The sequence below is a fragment of the Hemibagrus wyckioides genome, linkage group LG20 (assembly GCF_019097595.1).
Source record: "Hemibagrus wyckioides isolate EC202008001 linkage group LG20, SWU_Hwy_1.0, whole genome shotgun sequence".
NCBI classification, from domain to species: domain Eukaryota; kingdom Metazoa; phylum Chordata; class Actinopteri; order Siluriformes; family Bagridae; genus Hemibagrus; species Hemibagrus wyckioides.
In genome coordinates, this window is record NC_080729.1 from 1,318,971 (window position 1) to 1,330,856 (window position 11,886).

The following is an 11,886-nucleotide window of genomic DNA, read 5'->3' on the forward strand; positions in this document are numbered from 1 at the left end:
ACACACACACACACACACTGATACACAGCACTGTACACACACACACACACACACTCTGATACACAGCACTGTACACACACACACTGATACACAGCACTGTACACACACACACACTGATACACAGCACTGTACACACACACACACACTGATACACAGCACTGTACACACACACACACACACACACTGATACACAGCACTGTACACACACACACTGATACACAGCACTGTACACACACACTGATACACAGCACTGTACACACACACACACACACTGATAAACAGCACTGATACACACACACTGATACACAGCACTGACACTAGAGACTCCTTACTCACATCACACACACACAAAAAGGAAACGATGAGGTATGAGATAAGATATAAGAGCAAGTGAAAAGAGAATTAATGAACACCCTGAACACTGACCAATCAGAACTCAGCAGCTCTGTAAGCTCCTCCTCCTGATGCTGTAAAGTCCTGCTAGACTGAACTGAAGTGTTTTTAGTATTTTGTGAGGTTAAGATGTTTTAATAAGAAGGTGTTGTCTGGTCCATCTGATGCTCAGAACAATAAAAAGCAGAGAATAAATGTCAGACGCTTTTATTTTTTTTCATCATTTAATAAAATCCAGTGAACAAATAAAACCTTTCGGATCGACAGACAGGATAATGTGTCCCTGGATACAGAGAAGATGCTGCCTTTATAAAACACAACACTGACCGGATTTGATGGACACACAGTGCCGAGGAGATGTCTGAAAGATCAAATCTGAACCATATTAAAGATCTGAATATGATCAGAAAGAGAATCTGTCTGTGCATAAGTCTGAATATAAAGTAAACACACACACATACAGAGGAGTCCAAGAAATTGTTTTTATTAATCTTTAAAAAAATTTTTGTTAAAGTATATTTATCAGTTATTCATCCAGAGCAGGATGTTCTTACTGTGTGTGTGTGTGTTGCTTAAGAAGCTGCCTCATGCATTATTCATGTCTGCCTCCCACCAGTGCATTTCTTACCTGACACTTCATGATCCAATTAGGCCTGAAAATGACTCTGTTTGTACAGGGTGTGTGTGTGTGTGTGTGTGTGTGTTTGAAGATAACACTTGTGTAACGGCAGCGCTTCAGATCTTTAAAGCATTGAATGTTGAAGTGTTGAATGTGTGATGAGATGAATGGATGTGGATACGGAAAATAAGCTTACGCGATCAGTATACACACACACACACACACACACACACTTACACTCGACTGCACATCTTAATATGCCTGTGTGTGATGTACAGACATTTCTTTGGTGCTGCAGTGATTTCACTCTCTGAGGGATTTTGAATGAAACAGAATTGGTGTCAAAGCATAACGTGTGTATGTGTGTGTGTGTGTGTGTGTGTGTTCTTTCAAGCTTATATAGTGAAATGCCATGTTATACTTCCTTCACTTTAATTGGCACATAGCCAAGTCCTCTTCACTGTATGTGACTAGCACAGAGGCCACACCTCCCTCACTTGCACCATATAGGCCACACCCCCTACACTGTAATTTTTATATAGACCACACCTCCTTCATTGTGATTTATATACAGGCCACACCTCCTTCATTGTAATGCATATATAGACCACACCTCCTTCACTGTAATTTGTATACAGACCACACCTCCTTCACTGTAATTTACATACAGACCACAACTCCTTCACTGTAATTTGTATACAGACCACACCTCCTTCACTGTAATTTACATATAGATCACACCTCCTTCGCCAGACAAACCTGCACAGAGGCCAGGTAGACTGAGACTGGTACATAGACCACACCTCCTTCACTGAGACTGGTACATAGGCCACACCGCCTTCACTGAGACTGGTACATAAGCCACACCTTCTTCACTGAGACTGGTATATAGGCCACACCTCCTTCACTGAGACTGGTATATAGGCCACACCTCCTTCACTGAGACAGGTACATAGGCCACACTTCCTTCACTAAGACTGGTACATAGGCCACACCCCCTTCACTGTAATTTATATACAGGCCACATCTCCTTCACCTTAATTTATATACAGACCACACCTCCTCACTGTAATTTATATACAGACCACACCTCCTCACTGTAATTTATATACAGACCACACCTCCTCACTGTAATGTATATACAGACCACACATCCTTCACTGTAATTTATATACAGGCCACACCTCCTTCACCAGACTAACCTCTACATAGGCCAGGTAGACTGAGACTGGTACATAGACCACACCTTCTTCACTGAGATTGGTACATAGGTCACACCTCTGCTGTAACTGGCATAAAGGCCACACCTCCTTCACTGAGACTGGTATATAGGCCACACCTCCTTCACTGAGACTGGTACATAGACCACACCTTCTTCACTGAGACTGGTATATAGGCCACACCTCCTTCACTGAGACCGGTATATAGGCCACACCTCCTTCACTGAGACAGGTACATAGGCCACACTTCCTTCACTAAGACTGGTATATAGGCCACACATCCTTCACTGTAATTTATATACAGGCCACACCTCCTTCACTGTAATTTATATACAGGCCACATCTCCTTCACTGTAATGTATATACAGACCACACCTCCTTCACTGTAATTTATATACAGACCACACCTCCTCACTGTAATGTATATACAGACCACACATCCTTCACTGTAATTTATATACAGGCCACACCTCCTTCACTGTAATTTATATACAGACCACACCTCCTCACTGTAATGTATATACAGACCACACCTCCTTCACTGTAATTTATATACAGACCACACCTCCTCACTGTAATGTATATACAGACCACACATCCTTCACTGTAATTTGTATACAGGCCACACCTCCTTCACCAGACTAACCTCTACATAGGCCAGGTAGACTGAGACTGGTACATAGACCACACCTTCTTCACTGAGATTGGTACATAGGTCACACCTCTGCTGTAACTGGCATAAAGGCCACACCTCCTTCACTGAGACTGGTATATAGGCCACACCTCCTTCACTGAGACTGGTACATAGACCACACCTTCTTCACTGAGACTGGTATATAGGCCACACCTCCTTCACTGAGACCGGTATATAGGCCACACCTCCTTCACTGAGACTGGTATATAGGCCACACTTCCTTCACTAAGACTGGTATATAGGCCACACCTCCTTCACTGTAATTTATATACAGGCCACACCTCCTTCACTGTAATTTATATACAGGCCACATCTCCTTCACTGTAATGTATATACAGACCACACCTCCTTCACTGTAATTTATATACAGACCACACCTCCTCACTGTAATTTATATACAGACCACACCTCCTCACTGTAATGTATATACAGACCACACATCCTTCACTGTAATTTATATACAGACCACACCTCCTCACTGTAATGTATATACAGACCACACCTCCTTCACTGTAATTTATATACAGACCACACCTCCTCACTGTAATGTATATACAGACCACACATCCTTCACTGTAATTTATATACAGGCCACACCTCCTTCACCAGACTAACCTCTACATAGGCCAGGTAGACTGAGACTGGTACATAGACCACACCTTCTTCACTGAGATTGGTACATAGGTCACACCTCTGCTGTAACTGGCATAAAAGCCACACCTCCTTCACTGAAAGTGACAGTCACAAAGCCACGCTTCTTAGTTGAATTTAATGGTAAAGGAAACGATAATGAAAGAGCTCAGCAGTCTGGCTGTAAGATGTAAGATGCTCAAGGTCCAGGCTATTGACAGATAACATGACTTCAAACACAATGAGAGAAGCTCTGAGCGAGAAATGAAGAAAACTGAAAAGCTTTTTCCCTGTTAGTCCAGCGGCTCTGTCCCGTTCGCATTATCTGATCTCACTCTTAACACACCGGAAAATATTCCACGCTCACGTTAATCTAAATATCTCCACCTACATAATCAACTAATTTCTGTCTGCATTTATTTGATCAAATCTGATTTACACAAAGACGTCAGCGACAGTCTCAGCATTAGCATTAGAGCAGAAATCAAAACACGATTGATTAGTTTTCAATAACAGCAACCCTGACAGTAGTGCAGCTCCAAAATCACAGGATTATTGTGATGATATTAATGCACTCCCTCTAATACGTTATTATTTCTATAGCAACAGCTCATTCACATGGACGTGTACAGCTGATGCTTTATTTGAATTTGAGGATCTGGACAGAGGAATACATCACCTGAGGACATGCTGTTATAGGCTGTTATTATAAAATAATCAACTTCAGGATGGTGAAAGTAACTCCGCTTCACTGTTAGGTATTTATTAAACATGATTACTGGACCATCGTCTCCACATGAATCGCCTGGAATGTTGTTAAAGTCCAAACATCACGCTGTTGTTAAGAACAGAGAATAAAAAGTGAACTCTTTGTCCTTGGCACTTGGAGATTGTCAGATTCATTTCTGCGTTCGGAAAATAACTATTCACAGCGAAGGCCGTGAAGATCATTCAGAAGCGCAAGGGAAAAGAAATCAAATCTGTGCTTTAGTGTTATATTTTCAGCTCTTATTATTCACATTTCATTTATTACTTCATTACTTTGTTTTGGTTCTTCAAAAGATGAGGCACAAGCAATCACAGCGACATTTCTAAAGCTTAGCAAGAAACTCATACAAAGCAGGAAACACCTCTAAAACTGGCAAATTCTCCAAAAATCCTCCTGTTGCATTGTGGGAAGCTTCAGAGAAATTCACCAGGAATGGCAAACCATCCAAAAATTCCATGACCGTGGATGGATTTAGCCTGCATTCGCGCTTAAAAATAGTCAAGGAGCTCACCATATGTAACTATAGCAACACCCTCACCAGTCTAGCTAGTACAGACTGATTAACTAGCCTAGCTTGCTAACTAGATTTGATTTATCATCAGAAATTAAGATGACTTAGAGTGCTGGATATAGCATTCAGAGTGTTAGCATGAACTCGTGCTAGCTGAATGCTGAATTCATCTCACACTGTAATCTGTACAAAAAAATTTGAAAGTGATTAATTTGTTCATCTATCTTAAGCTTTACTTAGAAAAAAAGTGTGATAATTCATCATGTATTTATGTAAACAGATCATCTACATGCTAATTCTTGCTTTCTAGCTTGCTAGTTTCCATCACTAGTTAGCATTAGCTGCTGAAGAGGTTCCTCAAGGCGAGGTTGAGGTTCTGCTTTGTGTATCTGAGCTATTATAAGTAACCCTTTATGTACACATGATAATCTGTGTCAGCGTGATGCTAGTGTGTGATCATTGATCAGCGCTGCTTGTTGAAGAGGTTCCTGAAGGCGCTGTTGTAGTTCTTGTTAAAAGCCGTGTAGATGAGCGGGTTGAAGAAGGAGTTGGAGTAGCCGAGCCAGAGGAAGATGCTCTTCCAGGTTGGCGGTATATGCCAGGAGAAGAGAGGTGTGATCAGCTCGGTCAGGAAGAAGGGGATCCAGCAGAGGACGAAGACGCCGATCAGGATTCCGACCATCAGCGCAGCACGACGTTCCTTCTGCTCCCGCCACGTCTCGCTGTCTGTCTGGAAGGTCACGGTGGCGTGACGGACCGCAAACGCCGTCTGAGGACGCTGCCGATTCGCCTCTTTTGACTGTAGTCCAAAATATAAAAAACAGAACTTCTCAGTGATGCAGAGAACATCTGCTACAACACTCCTCACTTTTATCCCAAAGCTCCCTGCTAGCTACCTCTATATGAAAAGAACAATTAGCTAGCGGAAAATTAGTTAGCGTTGTCTTAGCATCTAATTACTGATTCTAATTTAGGGTTTGAATTAATTTCTCTTCCTTATGCAATCATTTAGCTGAGACTTGCAGCTAATAAAGTAATGTAGAAGGTTAAGTCCATTTACGATCTCAAGAAGAATCTGAAAATTAAATATTCTCCACAGAGAAAAATGAGCTGTAAGAAAACCACAAACTGTATTATTGTCAATTTTTTCGATATTAAAAATTTAAAAAGACTGAAAGTAAAAGAATCGTCTGTATTCTGCTGCCTTCCTGATGTTTCTAAGCAGCATATGACCCTGTGATATGATTTATGCCTCTGCAATAACAATAATAACTCTTTAATACTGTGAAATCTAATATAACTGAGTATTTGCACATTTGTGTTACTCTGTAAGTAAAAAAACCCAATGGATTTGTGACATGACGGAGAACCTTGAGCTCCTCAGAGGAAACAAAAAAATCCTTTTAGCCTCTGCAGCCTGTCATTTCTCTCGAGAACCGAGGACATGTCACTTGTTCAGGGCGAACAGACCGGACGCTGTTTGACTTAAAGGACTCCTTGGAGACGTCGTGGCCTATTAACAGCCTGCAATAAGCCACTGAAGCGATTTCTAATGAGGTCGCAATACCAGGAATGTTAACTGAAATAAAAACCTATTTCCTTCACCAGCTTAAGTAAGAATATTTTAATGAAGGGTTTACATCATTCTTCCAGGAGTCGTAAATCTAGTGCTGTAATTTAAATGCCAGGAAGTTTTCTACGGCCCAGTGCAACTGGGGAAGATCCTCAGAGAAGTTCAGAAACGTCTACAACTGCATTTCCCATCATAAAGGGATTAGTGTTGTTAAACTGACCCCTGCATGATTGTGTGAAGGTGTGTTTAAGGTGTGATGGATTGTCGTCCCACCAGTGGCGTATTCCCCGTGTTCCGGAGTTTAACCTCCAGATCCACCGCCACTCTGACCAGGATTAAAGTGCTAATGAAGGTGATGAATGACTGAATGAATGAATGAACCTTGGGAATAACTGTGGACACTTTCATTGGTCAGACTTGCCTGCAAGCATTTCAGGTAAACAGAAGGTAACACAAACCTCCACAGCCTCTGGAGCCGGAGTAACGGTGTTCTTCTTGGATCCGATGCGAAATTTGGCCGCTTTATAGATCTTCCAGTAGACGAACAGCACGACACAGAGCGGCAGATAGAACGCTCCAAAGGTGGAGAAGATGGTGTAGGATGGCTCCTGGCTCACCTGGCACTCCATCGCTTCCTCCGAGTACGTCTCTCCCCATCCAAACTGCGGCGAGAAGGAGATGATAGACGAGAGCATCCACGTCAGTCCGATCATCACATTGGAGATCCTCTTGCGTCTCTTCAGAGTGTACTCCAGGTGTCGTGTGATGGACCAGTAGCGATCGAGCGCGATGGCGGTAACATTCCAGATACTGGCAGTGCAGCAGAGAACGTCGAAGGAGATCCACATCTGACAGAGAGCTCGCCCGAGGATCCACCGGCGGCCATACAGCTCCCGGACGAGGCTCAGGGGCATCACGAGTCCGGCCACCATCACGTCCGAGATGGCCATGGAGGCCACCAGGTTGTGAGGAACACGATGAAAAGTGCGGACCCTTAGGATGGTCACGAGGACCAGCATGTTCCACATGAATGTGGCCAAAACCAGCATGGCAAGCAGGGTGAAGGTCAGGACGCTGAACACCGTCACGGGTCTGTTCAGGTTTCCATGAAGCGAGCTGTGATTGGACGAGGTGGAGATGCTGAAATTGGACATCCTCGGACGTGTTTGCGAAGCTTAACTAAAACAGAATTCCTCACAACTGCAACAAGCAAAGCAAAAGAAAGTTAGATCAGGGGTACAGTTATAGGCAGAGGGTTAGACGTAGAGGTGACGGATCTAGAAACGAGAATTTCGGCAGAGTAATTTAGTGTGTCGAGTAACAGCGAGAAGCCTGGTCTCTGCGTGGAGTTTACGGATATCAGCATCCTTGCTGAATGTGTGTGAGAGTGTGTGAGAGTAAGTCTTTCCTAAGCTTTCGTCTCATCTGCACACTCCACATATGCATTTTGATGCACAACCTGCTGGGAGAAAAAGTGAGCTTTTGATGATTTATTTATGATTAAAAAGGCTTACATTTATATTTCAGGCTCAGGTCTTTCAAATGACTCATGAACAACTTGGAGAGAATCTCCTTACTCTGATGCCTACTAAAAGCACACAGTGGAACCTCAACGTCTGAGCTCCTGATCTCCTGCACGCTGGCGTCACAGCAGAGCACCGGGTTCATGTGGGTTCTCCGGTTTCCTCCCACCTCAGAACAACATGCTGATGATGATGCTACATTGAACCCTGGGTGTAAATTGATGTGCCCAATTCATGGATCATGAAAAAGAAGATATTTTTAATATTTCACACCGTGTTCTCTGATGCTCCTGAATTGGATTCCGTTTGGATCAGGTTTGGATAATTGGCACTTCTGAGGAAGCCACTCTGAACACGGCTAAGTAGTTAAGGAAGTAATTAAACTACAGATGGCGTATATGATGTTAATGATATGGGGCTGATACGTGTTTCACTCGAAATTCAGCTAATGAACTCAACACATGATTGCTTTTCTAAAATGAAATGTGTTTTTTTAAGCTCTGGTGCAAGGATGGAAAGATAAATCAAGTCAGTACACAAAATGTAAAATACTGCACTGTATCCCTAGACTGGCATTAAGGATTTTATTAATACACCTATATTGCCAAAGGTTTGGGGACGTCTGCCTTTACCTGCACATGAATGTAATATGGAGTTGTCCCGCCCTTTGCAGATATAACAGCTTCAACTCTTCTGGGAAGACTTTCCACAAGGTTTAGGAGTGTGTTTATGGGAATTTTTTTTATGGCGCATTTGTGAGGTCAGGCACTGATGTTGGACTGGAAGTTTGTGACTGGATGTTTGTGAGGTCTGGCTCACAGTCTCCTCTCTAATTCATCCCAAAGGTGTTCTATGGGGTTGAGGTCAGGACTCTGTGCAGGCCAGTCAAGTTCCTCCACACCAAACTCACTCATCCATGTCTTTATGGACCTTGCTTTGGTCACTGGTGTGCAGTCATGTTGGAACAGGAAGGGGTCATCCCCAAACTGTTCCCACAAAGAGCATGAAATTGTCCAAAATGTCTTGGTATGAAGCTGAAGCATTAAGAGTTCCTTTCACTGGAACTAAGGGGCCGAGCCCAACCCCTGAAAAACAACACCTGAACTCAATGATCTGGAGGGGTGTCCCAATACTTTTGGCGATATAGTGTAAATGTAGTGTCCAGTACACCACAGGTAATGGTGATGGCAGGAATGACTTCCTGTGACACTCCTAATGAAGCTCCAGGCTTGATTTTATTTTAAAGACTACAACAAAAGGCTTAATCAAAGAGTGATTAAACCTCATTAAAAGTGGAATAATCACTTTAAGTCCATGACCATAAAGTTCAAACATTACTACATAAGGAGCTTAGAAACGCTCAAGGTTGCTTAGTTACTTAAACCCCAGGAGAAATTCTTGATGCCGTGCCAAACACGCAGCAACAACATCAGCTCTGGATCTGAATAACTGAACACCAGCGCAGGATGCTTATATATCAGACATCTACATGTGAATATATATGTATGTGTGTATATTTGTAATATATATATATATATATATATGTATGTATACAATGTCAAAGAAATCCTTATATAAAACAGATCAGAATTATAGCTGTATATCATATGTGCTAATTGATAAATAAACACTCGCACATGAACCTTTATGTTTTGTACTATTTACTGTTGGTTTGCAAAAAATGCTGAAATATAATTACAGCAAACGTCCATTCATTTCTACACTGAGTGTAAATTACACCTCTTTCTTTACACACATCCCTGAAGCACTGTGGCCTTCAAACGCCTTCATGTGTGAAGAAAAATAAACCTTCTCCCTTTTCTAACCGAGGTTAGAGATCTGACCGAATCGAGTCAGCGTTCCTCTGCCTCTCTGCGTGCAGACTTTGGAAAATCATCTCAGTATTCATGTGTAGGAGGCTGCAACCCACACTGACGCCACCTTCAACCTCTCATCAGCCTCGACTGGCTGAAGTCTCATCCAATCGTTGCTTTAATGACCGGATCTGAAGATCTGTTAATCGTACACTGACCAGGGAAACAGAGCTGAAGCTTCAGTAGTCAGTTATATAATAAATATTCATTACTGCTTTATTACGGTGTTTGTAAGCACTGTTATAGTTATATACTTATATATACTGTTATATACGGTTATAGTTATATACTGTTATAGTGTTCACACTGAGTAAGATCTGTAAGATTACCTGCCAAGCGTTGAGTCTTTAGCTAAGATTATGAACGTATTTCGATGTACTGTGTGTCATTGCTAGTTATGCAAATAAAAAAATGCGATGCTGGGAAAAGTTATGTCTCAGTGTGTTTTCTCCTTACAATAATACACTTTTTTTCATAATAACAATATACTTTTTTCATAATAGTGGTACACTTTTTTCGTAATAACAATATATATTTTTCGTAATAACAATATATATTTTTCGTAATAACAATACACTTTTTTCATAATAACAATACACTTCTTTTGGAATAACAGTATAATATTTTTGTAATAACAACATGCTTTTTTTTTCGTAATAACTCCACGTTTTTTTCGTAATAACCAAAATGCTTTCATGTTATAATTCCACAAAGCTTTTCTTTTCGTAATAACGACATGTTACTGTTACTGTAACGCTATATTGTTGTTATAATCACTCTATACTTCATTAATAACAGCAAAGACGTTTATTTGTAAAAAACTGGAAGGTCTCTTGTGATGAGTTGTAACAAGCTTTCTCATCAGAGTAAGATGCATTTATCAGAACGAGATGTTTATTTGCAGCACGTGCTGTTCCCGCAAGAACAGAATGTTTTCCTGTAATAACACGGTAATGGAAACGACATGATTTTTCATGCTGAAGAGGATTTTTTGTGTCTTCGTGTCCTGCTGCAGTGCGCTTCTATCATGAAAATAATGAACTCGGTATATAAAGCAGAATGAATGTAGTGGATAAATATGATTTCAGATGTTTTAATGGTGAAGGTTTGATATTTAAAGATCTACAGGACATGCATTATCAAAACTTCTACAGAACATTCAGGACTCAGGAGAAAAGCCGGTACGCACCTCAGAGAGACTCCATATCCTAATTAACGAGAGAGCAAACAAGTGAAGTCGATCACACGGGACAACCGGAACCGCTTCTCGCGCTCGGCACGCGCGCTCATGTATCACGGCGAGCACGGTCACTGAGCTCAGCAAACCGGGAGAAACGGGGAGACGGAGGGAGGGAGACGCACTCACGCGCGCACGCGCGCACTCACTCGCCGATTCAAAAGGCACGCGCGCTGCTGCAGCCGGTCAGCTGTTATTACCGAGCTCGGTGCTTCAACATACAACACACGATGTTGTTTACTGACACACGACTTCCGCTTTCTGTCCTGAACAAACAAACAGCAAAACATGTTGAATTAACACCACTGATAAACATTACCTACAGCGTTGGATAAACACGTGCAGTATCCAGGATCACGTGTTCATCCCGTGCAGCATCACTTACATCAGGATAATTAACTGTATGCTAACTGATACAGTCTTCAGTGTTGTACCAACACCTTACCTTAATGAATGAACACCAGCAGTGTTGAAATACCTCAGTGTTCAGTGTTGAATGAATCCTCAGTGTTGAGATGGAACCTTTAGTGTTTCATTAACACTTTAGATCACTGAATGGAGTCACGGTGTTGAATGAAATCATAGAGTGTTCACGGTTAATGAATTTAGATTTAATTGGCACTTCCATCCTTAGAGTGTTGAAATAAGACCTACCCCATTTAATGGTTATGAAACACCTCATAGTGTTACTCCTAGTGTTAAATGAATAGATAGGAGAACTGGTTTATTACTAGCATGGTGACCATCTCATAATGTTTAGCATACATTGCAAGGAATGATGAATTAGCATCTTTCAGTGTTAGTGAATGGAATCAGTGTGTGCATAAACACCTTCCTAATTAA

General features: G+C 41.7%; 1 protein-coding gene across 2 annotated transcripts; it reads right to left on the bottom strand.

Moving 5' to 3' along the window:
* Positions 1-584: 584 nt before the first annotated feature.
* On the bottom strand, positions 585-11,126 carry htr5aa (5-hydroxytryptamine (serotonin) receptor 5A, genome duplicate a). Of its 2 annotated transcripts, XR_009207453.1 has the most exons (4): positions 10,996-11,126; positions 6,868-7,609; positions 3,461-5,635; positions 585-3,428 (listed from the first exon to the last, which is right to left on the bottom strand). XR_009207453.1 is itself a non-coding variant. In XM_058418025.1 (3 exons), exons 2-3 carry the CDS (start codon positions 7,561-7,563, stop codon positions 5,300-5,302), a joined length of 1,032 nt encoding a protein of 343 aa, XP_058274008.1. In that variant the 5' UTR covers positions 7,564-7,609; positions 10,996-11,126; the 3' UTR covers positions 585-5,299. The 2 variants fall into 2 exon arrangements, 1 of the variants encoding a protein (XP_058274008.1); XM_058418025.1 differs by having other exon boundaries at positions 585-5,635.
* Positions 11,127-11,886: the final 760 nt, after the last annotated feature.